The sequence below is a fragment of the Mus caroli genome, chromosome 9, assembly GCF_900094665.2.
Source record: "Mus caroli chromosome 9, CAROLI_EIJ_v1.1, whole genome shotgun sequence".
NCBI lineage: Eukaryota > Metazoa > Chordata > Mammalia > Rodentia > Muridae > Mus > Mus caroli.
In genome coordinates, this window is record NC_034578.1 from 99,489,864 (window position 1) to 99,507,208 (window position 17,345).

At 42.3% G+C, this 17,345-nt stretch overlaps 1 protein-coding gene across 1 annotated transcript in view; it reads left to right on the forward strand.

Annotated features, from left to right (window-relative positions):
* Acad11 (acyl-CoA dehydrogenase family member 11) overlaps positions 1-17,345 on the forward strand; it is a 58,490-nt gene that overhangs the window by 222 nt on the left and 40,923 nt on the right. Inside the window, exons 2-9 of the mRNA XM_021171802.2 lie at positions 6,162-6,261; positions 8,192-8,317; positions 8,714-8,875; positions 10,946-11,110; positions 13,548-13,689; positions 14,014-14,135; positions 15,106-15,212; positions 16,530-16,656. Of these exons, the coding sequence (XP_021027461.1) occupies positions 6,162-6,261; positions 8,192-8,317; positions 8,714-8,875; positions 10,946-11,110; positions 13,548-13,689; positions 14,014-14,135; positions 15,106-15,212; positions 16,530-16,656 (1,051 nt within the window). The remainder of the gene's footprint in view (positions 1-6,161; positions 6,262-8,191; positions 8,318-8,713; positions 8,876-10,945; positions 11,111-13,547; positions 13,690-14,013; positions 14,136-15,105; positions 15,213-16,529; positions 16,657-17,345) is intronic.

Genomic DNA, 17,345 nt, shown 5'->3' on the forward strand with positions numbered 1-17,345 from the left:
TCAACCATAGCCTTTGCCTCCTGGGAACATGTCTGTGCTTGGTGCTTCGCTTCCTTTGGCCCCGGGTGGGTGTCTCATTTGCCCGTTCGGTATTTCTTTCCCTGCAAGGACGCTTCCTGCATAATTTGTACTCGAATCCCAGGCTAGTCTGAATTAGAGGGCAGGAGCAGAGGTGCAGTATCCATTATGCAGTGCAGTCTTGTTAAGGACTAAAATTATGTGTCTAATTCACCGAGAGTGATGCGGCTGAACACTATTGAATACCTAATAGATACATTCTGTGACTTTCTGTGCTACAATCTAAAGATCAGTTTCTGAGGGGCTGGTGCCATTTTGTTTAAATTGACCTTAGTCACCTGAGGCTAGGTTAATAATACCAGCTAAAATATACCAATTCGATTCCAGACATTCCACTTCACTGTTTTTAGCACCACTTAAGGCCTAAGTTCTTGGAGCAAGGGAATTAAACTGGAGGAGGTGACTTCAAGAATACCTTTCCCCACTGACAAGTGAATCTGGTTTTAGTCTGCTGTTTTACAATAGAGAGTTTCTTTTTTTTTACTTTGATACAGATCCAGGATAAAACCATTTCATATGGTTTCAGTAAACTGTGCCTGGCCTTTCTATCTGGGGATTTAACTGTAACATAAATTCAGAGATCAAAGTTCCTTTCTTGTAATATTTGCCTGTACCCATTAGTCTTGATAAAGAAATGAAGTGCCGGGTGGTGGTGGCGCATGCCTTTAATCCCAGCACTTGGGAGGCAGAGGCAGGTGGATTTCTGAGTTCGAGGCCAGCCTGGTCTACAAAGTGAGTTCCAGGACAGCCAGGGCTATACAGAGAAACCCTGTCTCGAAAAACCAAAAAAAAAAAAAAAAAAAAAACAAAGAAATGAAGTGATTTAGGTGAAAGGGCTTAAGCATTGAAATATCTGTGGAAAGGTGGAATAAGTAATAGTTGACACTCCTAAACTTAATGCTTTGTGTTGTAAACAGACTGAAGCAGATCAAAGTTCAAATTTCAGTGATTAGTTCACTCTGTGGAATTTGGTCAGCTTATTGTCCTGCTTCCAGATAAAGGTTATATATGTTCACATTACTGTGGTCCTGTGCCAGTCTGGGCTATGTAGCAATCCTTGGTCTCAAACACTATTTTTTCCAGAAATGTTATATAAGCTTGATTTAACATAGATGCACATATTCAACAGAGAAAAACACATTCATTTTCAGGACATATGAAAAATTATAAAAATAAAAGTAGATAGAGAGAGAAAGAAAGAGAGAGAGTAAGGCCACAAAAATCTCAAAAGAATCTTTCAAAAGTTTAGACCAGTTCTATGGCTTATCAGGTAAAGGCACCTGCTGCGGCGGAGCCTGACAACCTGAGACAACCCCCTGGAAACTACATTGTAGAAAGAGAGAGACAGATCCTGCATGTTGTCCTCTGACCCCCACACATGTGCCACCAAATAAATAAATATAAAGGAGGAAAACACACATTTTCACAATATAAATGTAACTTTTTAACAGGATTAAAACAGCAAAGAAATGTTATGCAGAAACGACTTGTTTTGTGTGTTGAAAAGTCCAGAGCGACATAGGTAATAGTTTGTTAAACTTAAGAGTACAAATCACTTGCATTTCTATACCTTAGCAACAGTTGAAATATGACACCCAAAAGCTCTGATAAAAACATCCCAAAACATTACCTAATAGAAGGTGTTCAAGACCTTTGTATAAAACATGAAAAAAAAAAAAAACCTCATTATCAGTTTGTCCCAACTGATCTATAGAGTCAAAGCAATGTCAATCAAAATCCTGGGTTTTTTTCTCTAATTTGAAAAAAACTGCTTCTAAATTTTATGTGAAACCAAAAGGTTAACAGAAACATTCCACAAAAAACAAACAAACAAACAAACAAAAAAACCTGAGTGGGAAATCTGAATTAAGATGACATATTAGTTAACTGTGTTAATGAGATAGAGAGTCCACAAAATACCCGGAGAACTTATTTGACAGTGCTTACACTTAGAATCAACTTGGGGGAAATTGGAAGATCCACAGGTAAACGATGACAGGAGCCTGTGGTGGGATAATTACCCCTATGAAATACTGCTTTCTGTAAGTGCCAAGAAGGCTGTGGGCCTGCCTCAGTAAGTGGAGTGCCCCCAAACATGCATGAAACTAGGGTCAGTCCCCAGGGCCATAGAAACCAGGAATAGTTTGTGATGGTATGTGTCATTTTAGCACTTGGGAGATAGAGGTAATAACATTAGAAGCTCAAAGTTGTCCTTGAACAACTTCACAAAATTGTTCTCTAATTTCCTTATGCATATGGTGGCATGCATGTTCACACATCATGTGCACACACTATATGTGTGTGTAGGTGTGTATGTGTAAATACATATATGTATTATGTGTATGCATACACACATATACACATAAATATATGCATATATATACACACATATATATACACATATATATAATCCCCAGCATTGGTTAGGATATGAGACATTAAGTCTTATTAAGGTATAGGTCTGTATAGTAACCATTTACCAACACTTGACATTATCCTGTAAAACTGAGGTCAGAAAGATATGCATGTCTCTTGCCTCAGAAATATTACTTCTTAGAGTCAAGAAAATTTCATACCAGGATATCAGGAAGTAATCTACAGAACATTCATTGTGTTGCTTGTAATAGAAAAATCTTTTTAAAGTACAGTAATATTTATTATTAGTAGAATGGAAGAATAAATTGCTCATTTGCATAATGGACTACCGTCAGTGAAAATGATTCAACCACAGATGTACATTGTAGTGAGAATTTTGGTTTCTTTAAAAAATATATAAACATTATGAGAATGTTTTTTCGTTTTAATTCCAGGTGTGATTTGGGATTTTTGGGTATATCAAAGGGTATATAAATGCTAGACCCCTGAGAGGTTATGGGGGTTGGTCACAGTTTGTTAAGTAGTCATGTACTGACAGCGAAGGTCAAACTTGCCCCCAAGAAATTCAGCACCCCGATAAGCAGGAAGTAGTCTAGTGATAACAGCCCCCCTTTCCCCTCTATCCTTCTTTCTCTCCTACCGAGTGTTAGGGGGTTGAAAGGATGGAAGATAAAAAAGAACCCACAAAGTAGCAAAGAACAGCCACAGTACACAGCACAAATAAAACCATAGATAAATAGAGAGCATGTTGCTTAAGGAGATAAACTTCAAGAAAACGATAACTGTAAAATTCAAGACCCAGAGTTCTTCACAGATCTACTAATCTCTTCAAGATAGAATATGATATTGGTTTGCTGTAGCTATTCTGTGCTTTCCAGGTTTTGAAAACATTCTCTTTTTCTCTTATACATTTGTTTTAGCTTTCAAATAGTAAGTCATTTTAGGAATACAAAATATAATTAACAATATAAGCATTATTTAGCTCAATACAACAAAATGTGTCATCTAGCCTTTGTGCCTAACACATACCCAGCAGTGGGGTTGCTCTTCTGCAGTTTCCATCTATTGAAGAAGACAGACAACAAACAAGAATGATTTCTGAATATTACTTGCAGGTTTATGTGTGCTGTGGGGTGATAGAGACTGTTGAGGACAAGGCAGGAAGGTTGTGTTAACAAGATAGCATTTAACAAAGACTGAAAGGGTTGGGGATGAGGCCATGGACGCTTTCTAGACTCGGGGACCACTGTATGGAAGGCCAGGGCTGGGAACTGCCTTGTAGGTTGAGGAATACAGACCAGAGTGGAATAAGCACTGTAAAAAGGCCAGGGGGCCCCTTTGGATTGTCAGAAGGACTTTGCCCTTTGCTTTTAGTGGAAGTAGGGAAGGTCAGAGATTTTTGAGTAGAAGAAGAAATAATTTGTCATCATTGTTTGGAACAGAAATTCTGCTTGCTGTGTTGAGAGTTCGCCAAAAGAGGGCAAAGGTAGAAACAAACCCAGTATGCTGCAGAGTACCAATGAAGTAGGGAAATAGGTGAGAGGTGATCACAGCCCGGGTAGACTTTGAAAGAGTCATTGACTAGATAGGAAGGGAAGAGATAAGTGCTGTTCTCATTTGTCTTAACTAAGCATGGGGTCATCATGAACTGAAATGGAGGTAGCCATACAGGGTGTCGTGGTTTGAGTGTGAAATGTCCCTGCAGGCCTTTGCGTTTGAACTCTTGGTCCCTAGCTTCAGTAGTTGGTGAAACTGAGGCAGGCAAATGTAGGCAAAGTTTCACCACTTGGCACTCCAAGTGCCATTTTTCTAATGATGGACATTGCACCTGGGACCCCTACCTGACTCAAGCTACATGTACCTTCCCCTCCAAATAACGCAGTAGGTTGTTCCTGCCGTGGCAGTCCCTGAATGACTGATTTTTATGCTTGCTGTGTCCATTCATGTGTGTCTCAGAACATATGGAAAGTATCCTGGAACTAGATGCTAAAGGCCCAGCCAGTCAGGACTAGTTTGGAGGGTATACACAGAAAGACAGATTGTGTCTTCTGAGTGAACTTTTAGGGAAACTGGTGTTTGCCAACTTATGCCTATACTTGATTGGGCATGCTTATGAGTAAAATCCCTATGGAAAAGTACATTCACCGTAAAAACTAATGTAGCCCAAGGCTATCAAAGCAGAGAACCATTCTCAGTATGCCCTTAGCAACCAACCCTCCTCCTGCTGGACCCACAAAAGAAAGCCCCAAACAGTAAGCGCTGCTTTGGCGTACCCTTGCTCAAGCAGCCCACTGAGTCCTTGAATGAGACCCTACATCAGCTCTTTCTATAAAACTTCTCGCTGTCTTGACACTGATGTGGACTTCTTAAAGATACCCCAAACCTGGAATACCCAGACCACTGACAACAACCTTTGTGACATGTAACCTAGCTCGCAGAAGTGGGCTGCAGGGGCCAGGCCTTGAAGGTCATATGTCCTTCAGTTCAGATTCCAGCCGGGATGCTGCTTCCTGACTTGCCAAGAGGTTAGAAGCACTTACTGCAATCTCCTGCCACCACAGACTGAGCCACTGTGCCATGCTCTCCCATGAGATAGACCATAAACCCTGAAACTCAGCGCGAAATAAAAGGTGTTTTTCTGTCTCCCATAAATTACTTCTGGCAGTCATTTTCTTGTAGTGATAAGAAATGCTACTAATATTTTAAAATATATATATATAAATTCTGTTTTGTGAAGTTTCAGGATGGTTTCTAGACAGTTGAGTGAATGTGTTAGAGTAACCACCTGGGTATAGATTCGGGGCAGAGAAATGGTCTAGACAGGTCTGAAAGCAATTGACAGAGAAGGTGTTGGAAGCTACAAGACAGAACGGCTTACCTAGAAAAAGAATCTAGGGGGTGGGGGCTGGAGAGATGGCTCAGTGGTTAGGAGTACCAACTGCTCTTCCAGAGGTCCTGAGTTCCATTCCCAGCAACTACATGATGGCTCACAACCATCTGTAATGGGATCCGATGCCCTCTTCTGGCATGCAGATGTACATGCAGATAAGAGCCTCATATACATATATATGTGTGTGTGTGTGTGTATATATATATATATATATGTATATATGTATGTATATATGTGTGTGTGTGTGTATAATATGTAAAATCTTTGAAAGGAAGGAAGAAAGGGAGAATAGGAAAGGGAGGAAAAGGAAAGGAAATAAGAGAAAAGAAAAGAGAAGAAAAGAAAAGAGGATCTAAATAAAATGGTGGTTTAGCAATCCAGCCACAGCAGCCCAGTGTTAAGAAGTTGAAGCGTTACAAGGAAGCTACAAAGAAGTTTGAAAAGGAGTGGCCAGAGGTTTGTGCCAGCGGTCGGAATGAAAGCCTCCTGGGCTATGAGGAAGAGACTTGCAGAAAAGGCTTCAGGAATAACTAGACGTTTATATGCAGTTAGAAGTGCTTAAGAAATTATGCAAGAGAAGACTGTAGAACAAAGAACCCAAGGAAACAAGAATGATCGGAAATCCAATCCACAGGAGACGGGATTGTCTGAGCTTCGAGTGGCAGCCTGCCCGAGCTACTGGCTGGTCCCTGTGGTCAGCCCAGTGTTGAGATGTTTATTTTGGATTCCTGTGTTTTCTGAGATTTCAGTAGGATTTCAGGAAAGAGACATGTTTATAATTGACCTGTGAAATCTTTTTTTTTTTTTCTTTTCCTAGATCAGGACAGTCAAACCCAACCTTTTTTCTCCAGAAAGGATCTCAAGCCTATGTTCTCAGGAAGAAACCACCCGGCTCTCTTCTTCCCAAAGCACACAAGGTATGACACAGAAATGCAGCTAACCGCCTCTGAAAAACACAAGAGCAATCTAATCTGCATTTGAAGGCCTCCTCACACAGTTACTGACTAATGCAAGCATGGTTCACTTTGAATTACAAATTCACTTGGATTGCACGTCCTTTTGTTTTAAAAAGGATCTGCAGTTGAAGACCAAAGATGTGCTTAAACTCCCATCCCAATGAGCTTCCTTGTTGCCTGTCTGCATGCCAAAAGCATTGTCTATAATGATGCTCTTTACTTGATGAGTTAGTTTAATGTATTTACCTTGGGCATCTTATAATCATTCAGGGGTTAAAAAAAAAAACAAAGACCTGAGTGTCATTGTACAGTAGGCTTTAAGGCTTAGAATCATCAGGGAAAATTAAAGAAGATGTCTGTAACGAATTAAATTTTCTAATTATTCTGAGTTGTTCACTACCCAATAAATACATAAACCAAGTTATTGTGCCATACCTCATGAATACATACAAACATGATTTACCAGTCAATTTTTAAACTAAATTTTCCTGGCTGCAAAAACAGGAATTATCTCAAGAGAGCAGGAAGGGACATAAGTCCAAGTCCTGCAAATGAACTAAGTACTCTCTGCATACAGGGGTGATACTGGCATCATGGGCTTTGTAGTCATTCACCAGGAAAGAACACTGTGGGTGGGTTTGATGTCATAGTAACAGGGGAACACAGATGCTCATTTTCTTGGCTCCATCATACTCCTGACAACATGAAGTAACTTAGATGCTTACAAAAAAAGAAGTTGGGTAACTTTTGTTAATGTCAACATGGCATGACTGAAAGCATGACCCCCACCCTGCCTAGAAATGTCTACCTCAGAAGCAGTCCTCTTTGAGTCTCCTCCTGACTATGTCCCACTTGAACACTGCAGAACACATTGTGCTCTCAGCCTAAGTCCAGCTCCATGGATGTGGAGCACCTTGTCTGAACTTCCTTGGCTTTCCCCAAGGCTGTGTTTTAAAAAGGAGCGTCCCTGCTTTGCTGTTGTCCCTAATCCTTTTGTCCCTCCCTCCCCCGACACACACACACACACACACACACACACTCCCTGCCATCCGCTCTCAGTTACTGCCACATCTCTTTCAATAGCCCTCAGTGCTATGCACGGTTCCCACTTTGGGTTAATTTCTTCCCTGGTCCATGACTGCATTACTCTTTGAACTCAAGCTGAGCAACATGTTTCTCCCTCCCTGGAACTGGTCAGTCACCTCTGCCCCAGTGTGGCAGGCACTTTCCACATGCACAAATCATCCTTGCTCACCCATATTACATCTCTGCTGTAAGCCACAGCCTTGGGACCTTTCTGGGTCTGCACGTGTCCCACCCAAGGATGTAAGGTTTCCTCTTCTCTTTCTTGAGCCCCAGCTTTAAGATCAACTTCTGGGCACCTGGTTCCCTTCAGTTATCTGGGTTCCCAAAACAGACCATGTACCTACAAGGGTCTTCATGCTCCTTCCTTGTAAGTTTGCTGCTCTCTTGATGATCAAAAGGAATAGGTGATTTCCCCTTCCCACAACCACTGCCTGCCTTCCCCAGCTCCTGTATCTGACTGGAGGAACTCAATCCTAAGCCTCCTGAGAACTACGAAGGGAGAGGTGACGCCAACAAGCAGGGAACTTCTGAGAACACAGAAATGCCCTTTAACAAAAACCTGTGAAATAGAGCCAGACAGTTGCCTCATGCAAATGCCTATCCTTTTACCCCAGTTAAATAAATGATCATGCTTTAGAGATGGCCTACTCTGTAATTGTAATGGCTGAACAAGCTCCTGTTAAGGGAATCTTACTGTCAGCTCTGGGTTACATATTGACACATGTTGTAGCCAATAGCCTTAGTTAAGGTTAGCCCACATGTAGTTATTAAATTTCTGTTTCTGGATTTTAATAATCCTATTTAGATTGACAGAGAATTCAAGATCCAGAAAGCCTTGTTTTCCATTGGGTTTCCTGTTGCCAAACCCCTGCTATACTGCAGCGATGCTTCGGTCATCGGCACGGAATTTTATGTAATGGAACATGTGCAGGTAAGGTAACAATCTTACTTGGTTGGTGCTTGTATATTGCTAACTCGTTCTTAAATACCCCTCTAGGTGGCAGTAAAGAGCTACCAACAATTGTAGCCAAACAGGGAGATGGGGATGTGTGTGTGTGTGTGTGTTGTTATTGGGGGGAGGCACCCTTCCACATAGAAAGAACAAACCATTAAGAGCAAATTCAAATTGTTTTTAATTTGAAGATGTGGGTTACAAGCAGTTTAAAACCTTCAGGTTTAAACTGCTTCTAGCATGTCCTTGAATTTTTGCCTTTGGTATGTATCCACATACACATTTCACAGACAAGCCTACGCCTAACATGCTCTGTAGTTTGCTGAGTTTGTCTGTCAGCTATTTAAAAACTGGCCATTGTGATCACTTTGATAGGGTCGGATATTTCGTGATTTTTCCATTCCTGGAGTTAGCTCAGCAGAACGTGCTGCTATATATGTGTCTGTGGCAGAAACCCTGGCATGGCTACATTCTCTGGATGTACGCTCGCTGAAGCTGGACAAATACGGTACTGGAGTCGGGTACTGCAAAAGGCAGGTAAGCCGTCTGCGTCAGAATGTACTGCATGGTCTCGGAAATAACGTACTATGAATGACTAGTGAAAGCAAGCCATGTTTGTTATGTGGCTGTCTGAAATTTTGCCACTTAACATCTTCTTTGGTAATGTATTCAGATATCTTTTTAGCATGAAATAATGCTGGTGTGTGTGTGTGTGTGTGTGTGTGTGTGTGTGTGTATTTTGAGTGGATAAACCTGTGTCTGCAGGTACACAAGTATGGCACATGGGTGTGGAATGAAGGCCAGGAATTAGCCTCAGCTTTCATATTCAGGAGCCATTCACCTCATTTTTTAGGCAAGGCACCTCATTGGCCTGAAGCATTCTGATTAGGCAGTCTGACTGGCCAGTGAGCTTGAGGCTCTTCCTGTCTCTACTCCTCAGTATTAGATCTCCAGGCATATACCACCATGCCTAGCTGGCTTTCTTTGTCTTCTTGTCTTCCATCCTTCCTTATTTTCTCTTTGTCTGGGTTCTGAGGACCATGCTTAGGTCCCCATGCTTGCCTAGCAAGCCCTTTACTGACTGAGCCATCTCCTCTCCCACTAACTTTATTTTTTAGATAACTTTTGTTTAGTAAAAGCTTCCATTTCTGCTTTTCACTTGGTTTACCAGTAGATTTTTCTTCTCAGTGTTCCCTTTCTAGGTTGTGCTAGCAAAAATCTATTAAGCTTTTTATCAATTTAATGCTTTCAAGATACTTTTTTAAATATCAAGAAATCAGAAATAGGTTCCTGCCCTAAAGAAGCTTGTGGCTGTTTTTAAGATGCTCATTCACGAGTCTCATATACATGAAGCTGGGGAATGGTCTATTTCCCTGAGTTTACTACCTATTAGTGAATTGTTCAGTGCTTATTGCAAGAGCTGTATGTCCAGGGCACAGGCATGCATGCCTGTGCTTGGATGTGGAAAGGGACTGATATAGAGAATTGATAATGAGATGGTGACCCTTGCAACCAAATGCAAGTAAGACTAGGCACTCATGGGCTGCATTCTATTATAAGTAGGCCCTTTGAGAGTGGGTGGGAAGATATGAGAGAGTAGAGTATTCGATGTGTGCTATTGAGTGCTGAGTGAGCTGTAGACTACATCATTTAAAAATCTCTGCAGAGCTCACAGGACGTAGGTATTAACCTCATTCTGCAGATGAGGAATATGAAGGTTATACTGACCCGGTAATACACAGGTAAGTTCCTAGACATTATATAAATCCCAGCCAGGGAGACCTGTGTAGGGGGATTTTGTTTGCTTCTAATTCTAAGAGCAATATAAAGTCTGCTTTACTCTTAATGGTATCTTTAAAATACTCTGTGGGTGAGGGAAAGGATGTTAAGTGAAAAAAGCTCTTTCTAGCTTTCATTGCCCCCTTTTCAGGGAGAAATTGTCTGCTTGTGGTGTGTGTACGTGTGTGTGTGTGTGTGTGTGAGAGAGAGAGAGAGAGAGAGAGAGAGAGAGAGAGAGAACAATGAGAGAGAGGGGTGAGAAACTACATGTGGTGTGTATACGTGTGTATGAGGGGTTGTTTGTATGCATTCTGTCTTCCATGGAGTACTTACTGAGTGAAGACCATTCTTTTTGTTTGTTTGGTTGGGGTTTTTTTTAGTTTTTTTGGGGGGGGTGTTTGTTTGTTGTTTTGTTTTGTTCTTGGTTTTTCAAGACAGGGTTTCTCTGTATAGCCCTGGCTGTCCTGGAACTCACTCTGTAGACCAGGCTGGCCTCGAACTCAGAAATCCACCTGCCTCTGCCTCCCAAGTGCTGGGATTAAAGGCGTGCACCACCACGCCCGGCTGAGTGAGGACCATTCTTGACACCTATGCCAGCGTTTTTACTTCTTGTCCAATAGAAACCTACATAGGTAAAATGGCACAACCTGGAACAGAAACCTGAATGTTTGGGGTTTTTGGCTGATAGGAGTGTTTCAGGCTGCTGGGAGTTTTATGTGAGCACTGTTTTGTTAAGCATTCTGGAGTAAGGTGGACTTGGGCACAGGTGAAATGGTCTTAGAGTCACGGACTACGGAACGTTCTGTCTGTACCGCTGTCCCTTCCCAGGTGTCCACCTGGACGAAGCAGTACCAGGCCTCAGCCCATCAGAGCATCCCTGCCATGGACCAGCTCTCCACGTGGCTGATGAAGAACTTGCCAGATAGTGACAGTGAGGAGTGCCTGGTCCACGGAGACTTCAAGCTGGACAACATAGTTTTCCACCCCAAAGAGGTACTGCAAGTTGTGTGTGTGTGTGTGTGTGTGTGTGTGTGTGTGACACACACTGTCTAGGTCTGACCTGAGGCTCCAGAAGCAGACAGATGCCCCCCACCTCCCCCAGTGTCCTGAAGGAGCCCAGATCATTCTGTTCTTCCCCACAGCTCAGTCTGTCTCCCACTTAAAGCTTCTGGAGATGAGTCCTACAGAGTTTATGGCACCGGACTCTGCCTTTGGGGCTGGTCCCAATCTTAAACAGTAACATAGTCATCACTTAAGCAGGACTTGGAGGTTGCTGTGTGTCTCTCTTGTTGAAGAAGACTTCAATCTACTACTTTAAATGTCAGCTTCAGGCTGCAGAGATGGCTCAGGGGGTAAGAGCACTGACTGTTCTTCCAGAAGTCCTGAGTTCAGTTCCCAGAAACTACATGGTGGCTCACAACCACCTGTAATGGGTTCTGATGCCGTCTTCTGGTGTGCATAAGAGAACGACAGTGTACCCATGTACATAAAATAAATAAATGAACCTTTAAAGAAAGAGCCAGCTTCATGGAATAACATGGCTGGCAGAATTCATGTCAACAAGCATTCAGTTGTGAGCAACTCTGTTGCTCAGAAACATTTCTCCTAACAAGCATAAACCAGAGATGGAGAGAAGAGATGACTGACAAACAGCAAGAGAGCAATCGTTATGTGCCAGCATAACACCCAAACGACCTGTACAACTAGGCATAGAAGGAATGACCCCGACTGGACTAACGTGAACAGGGTGGAGAGATGATGGCTCAGCAGTTAACAGCACTGGCTGCTCTCCAGCACCCGAGAATCCAGTGCCCCCTTCTGGCTTCTTCAGGCAGTGCATGTGTGTGATACGCTTATATGCAGGCAAAGCGCACATACACATAAATGAAATTACATTTAAAAGTATGGAAAGGTAATATAGAGAGGTGCTGAGAGCCTCTCCTCTGCATCCCTTGACATAGGTCTGACCGGGCCGGTACACGGCAGATGCCCACCGTACTCCAGTCTCCCTCCTTGCCTTTCCTGTCTGCTTCCTTCCTCTGCTTGCATCTCACCTTCTGTGAGTGCCTGCCCAGCCCTGCATCTGGCAGCCCTTTCTACCTCCTTTGAGTTTTCACAGATTTGACTTCCCCTTCTTCGGGCTCCATGATTCCTGCATGACTTTGTGTGACTTTTTACCCTGCAGGTACAATGACCACAATCTGTTATTTCAAAAACTGTCTCCTTTAGTATTTATTTAATTAAAATATTTAGATTGGAGGCATGTATGTGAGTTGGAACGTTTCCTGAGTATAGGACATTTAGTTTTTAAACCTTGAACTTAGGTTTTCAATTTTTTGCAGCATACTATCATGTGAGTATAACTTCATATCTTAATCAAATAAGACCTTTCTCCCAGTGCCTGTGGACTGAACCTAGAGCCTGGCAAGCAGTTGACCAGTGACCCATGTTTCCCAGCCCTCTCCTTACCTGTGACCCAGGCTCTGTTCTGAATCTAGATCTGTGTGACTCAGAGTCTACAATAACCAATAACTCTACAATACTATGTCTAAGTTTTCCAAAGAATCAAGGAAGTGAAAAACAAAGGTGCATGGAGGCTTGGAGTACCCTGACTCACAGTGTGAGTGTGTGTGTGTGTCTGTGTGTGTGTATATGTGTGTGTGAGTGTTTGTGTGTGTGTCTGTGTGTGTGTATATGTGTGTGTGAGTGTTTGTGCGTGCATGTGTGTGTCTCTCTGTGTGTGTATGCATGTGTGTGTCTCTCTGTGTGTGTCTGTGTGTGTGTGCATGCATTCATGCATGTGTCTGTGTGTGTATGTGTATGTCTGTGTCTCTGTGTGTCTCTCTGTGTGTAAATGTTTGTGCATGCATGTGTGTCTGTGTGTGTGTGTGTGAATATGTGTGTGTGTCTGTGTGAGTGTGTGTGTGTAGGTCAGAAGACAATGTGAAGAGATTAGCTCTCTCCCGGTTATTTTATATAACTTACTTTAAAGTATTACTGCTATAATGGTAATATATATATATATATATATATATATATATATATATATATATATGTAGTTATTTTCATTACCAGTGCAAATACTTTCTTCTATATTAATTCTTAAAATATAAATATAATTAATCATTAGAACTTTTCTTTACCACAGTTCCTCCAGACTGAGAAGTCAGAGCTGGGTTTGCATCTGATTGTTAGCAGAGATGTCAGGGCAGAGTGCAGGAGGATTGGCAGCCAGCAGTAGCACCAGAGGCCTTGGCTCTAGACAGTTGATGCCAGTTGGTTTCTATAAATGAGTTGCACCGCCATGGGCAAAGACTACAAACTGAGGTCTGGTTGCATTTTGATGGAAATGTGGGTGAATATACTGTGCTGTCTGCTTGCTTATTAAGTTTGTTTTGAATCCAATGTGTCCGTGTACATCTTGTTGCAGTGTCGGGTTATAGCAGTGTTGGACTGGGAGCTCTCGACCTTCGGCCATCCCTTGTTGGACTTAGCCCATCTTTCCTTGTTTTACTTTTGGCCCAGGACACTGCCCATGATAAACCGAGGCTCTCACATTCCAGAGAACACAGGTACAGAAGAGCAGTCATATGCAATCCTCTTTATTATTGCCAGAGCTAAAGACATAAGTTGCCTGCAGTTTTATGAAGCTTTTGTTCCTTAAAAATGTTTCTAATTCATCTTACTGGTTTTCTGAACTTAGCATCTCACTTTTTATAATCTGTGACAATACATAATATTTTGCATATACTATTACTTGGGGAATCAATATTTAGAACAGGCTCAATACTGACTGCGTTTGCACTGCATGCCACATTGTTTCTTCTTGCTGTATTGTGTCATTCTGAAGTGTTCTCTGTGGCATTCTCACTAAGTGCTGTGTGCTGTTTTTCTAGGAATACCGTTGATGGAAGAACTGATTTCAATATACTGCCACCGCAGGGGAATTGATCCTAATCTCCCTAACTGGAATTTCTTTATGGCCCTCTCATTTTTTAAATTGGCTGGAATATCACAGGTAATTATCTGAAGCAAGTCTCACCATTTCTTTCTGATGTACTGTGAGCTCTGGCTTCCGGTTCAGGCTAATGGGTAGGCCACTCTGTTCTGCAAAGGTCCCGTCAGATATGAGTAACATGTAAATTTACAACAACAACAAAAAACTTCAGTGGGGAGAAAATTTGAGTATCACATGAGTTATGACTCTTGTACAGAGAAGGTCAGTGAGAGAAGATGTGATGGTGGCAGGAGAGTAGGGAGAAGCGCATGGTGGGAAAGACCACAGTGCGCCTGCAGGAAAAGCAAGCCAAAATCCTCTGTTGAAGACTGAAAAGTCTTCTCCCTTTGTTTAGTCTAGGGGCCACCCAGGGAATGGTGACACCTGAATTCATCCAGGGCAGGTCTTCCCAACACAGATAAATCTTTCTAGAAATGTACACATGAACACACCCAGAAGCCTGATCCCATGATGATTCCAAAGCCAATCAAACTGGGTGTGTTAGGTTGGGAGCACGGAAGTGGAGAGTTGTGAAAGAGCTGCTTGCCATTCAGGTCACACTGCTCAAAGGACAGGTTTACTCAAACTAGGAATCAAACATGATATTGAACAGGAAAAGTCATCTCATGGCCTTCCCCTTGGTGTTGGTGTCTGAGTCCATTTTGATCGCTGTGAAGAGAAACAGTGATCAGTACAGACGCTGTGACCTGCAGGTTGCCTTGTCTTGGGCAGTAGCTCATTTTCAAGTTTGGTTTGAGTCATTGGTTACACTTCTGCCTGGATGAGAGTGTCACAACTATGTGATATGACTGTGACTAACTCAGAGCCATGCAGTGTCCTCTGCAAGTGTGTTCCTGGTCTCCATGGTCTGACTGACATGTGGAGTCCGTGAATTTAGTTCCACATATGGATCACACACTGGAGAGACTAATTGGATAGCCGGGGATCGTTGTCAATGAACTTTAATTGTCCCATGTAAATTTACTTGTAGGGAGTCTATCGTAGATACCTCATGGGAAATAACTCATCCGAGGATAGCTTCTTAACTGCCAATACTGTGCAACCTCTGGCAGAAACTGGGTTGCAGCTATCAAAAAGGTAAGGGAAGCATATTCTCTGGGTAATTCAACTGGCTTGGTCTCATAAGACTGCAAAGAGTCAGGAGACAGTCTGGGTTCGTCCAGTTAAATAGTCACTGGATGTGAGAAGGTTAAAATGTTAAGAAAATGGAAATGATATCTCTGCCCAGACTAGGGCTGCTTTGCCAGTCAGGATAGTTTTCTAGTAAGTCACTATATACCTAAAAAGATATTGACTTAAAAATGAAAAAAAAATTGCCCATATTTATGATTAAGTGTATTCTTTGCCACTTTGAATGTATAACCTTTTAAATACATAGGTGAATATGGTTTCTTATATTTGTTACACATACCTATTTAAATGATATTATTACATTTATTAACTTAGCAATACTACTTTTTCTTCAACGTTTTGCAAGTGTCTTTGAAACTATGTCTGTATCAGGGCAGCATTTCTGAGGGGTCCCACATACCTTTCCAGCTGCACTTCTGCTCCTTATACAATGGATGAATACTTCTAACCCCAGCGACATGTTCTAAGCCTCACTTACCCATGCAATGATTGGTTTGGGTTTTTTTTATTATTTGTTTGTTTATTTATTTTATATATTTGAGTACACTGTAGATGTCTTCAGACACACCAAAAGAGGGCATCAGATTCCATTACAGATGGTTGTGAGCCACTGTGTCATTGCTAGGAATTGAACTCAGGACCTCTAGAAGAGCAGTCAGTGCTCTTAACCATTGAGCCATCTCTCCAGCCCCAGGATAATTGTTTTTCTATAACTCATTTCTAGACTGCTCTGTGTAAATTTTTCCAACAGAGCAAGGCTTCACTGTGTTTCTTATTAGTCTTCTATTAAAACACCCAGCAGTGCTGTCTGGAAAATGTATGAATGGTGACACCTGAATACGGGTCAGATTTGTGCATACCTTCTTGTTCTTTTGCAGTTGTGACAGCAGACAGCACTGAAGCTAGCACTGTATGAGGCCATGTGAGGCTCGTATTTTCCAAAGTAGCTCTTTAAGGATTGAAGCTTAGTGATCAGAAAAATTCTACCTTTGCTGCATACTATAAAAACAAAAATAGTCCACGAGGCTAAGGTTGTAGCTCAGCAGTAAAACAATTGCCTGGTCTTTGAAAGACTCTGAATTTGCTCCCTTGAGCTGCTGAGGGCTAAGGGATCCAAACTGAACAACAAGCCCAAGACTCCCAGATATGGTAGCTCCTCCTAAGGATATTTTGGATATCTGGGGAGACCTTGCCTTGTTTTAAGAAATATGTAATAATGACTTTGGACACCTTTGTAACCTTCTTTTTTTCTCTTTTGCCCAGAACTCTCAGGACTACATTACCACAGGCTGATGCTAAAAGCCAGCTGTTTGCACAGAGCAGGAGAGGCCAGGAAGTTCTCACTAGAGTGAAGCAGTTCATGAAGCAGCATGTCTTTCCTGCTGAGAAGGTAGTGTGTGCAAGGACTGTGGGCGAGTAGTTCTTTCCTGGCCATCAGCCTCCCCCAGTTCTCCCACTTCCCTCAGTCCCCAGCCTCACGGACATTTAGAGCTAAAACATGCCTGGAGGATTCGCACATACACCTATGGTTGCAAATGGAGGCAAAGGGACCGAGCAGTGAGGACACGAATAGATAAGAAGTCAAACATTACAGCCAGTTGCCTTTTGCTAAGGCGGTGACCTTCAGTTTTTGTTACTTTAAATATGGATGCTTTGAGAATTTGAGAACCACAGTCTCCCCCAAATAGACATGGCAGTGAACTTTGGCCTGTCATTTCAAGCCACACAAATACTACCCTTTCTTTCCCTCATCAGCTATTACTATAAGGGATCACTTTGAAGAAGGTCATGGAGTGTAGTGAGAAACATCCATCCAGGAAAGAATTATGTACTGGGTACCTTACGACAGACTGGACACCTGAATAGCTGCTGGAAATAAGAACAAGACAGATGGGGTTTACACCCCTGTGGAAAGACAGGTGACGAAGAGAAGATAATGCCATGAAGAAAAGGAAGACACACTTTTGACATTATGGAGGGCCAGGGTGTGTGCATGTGAGGCAACTGTCAAGGCTTAGTTCCAGCCCAGGCCTGGTGGCGGTTGGTGGCCTTGTGCTGAGTAGTTTGTGTGGCCTCAGT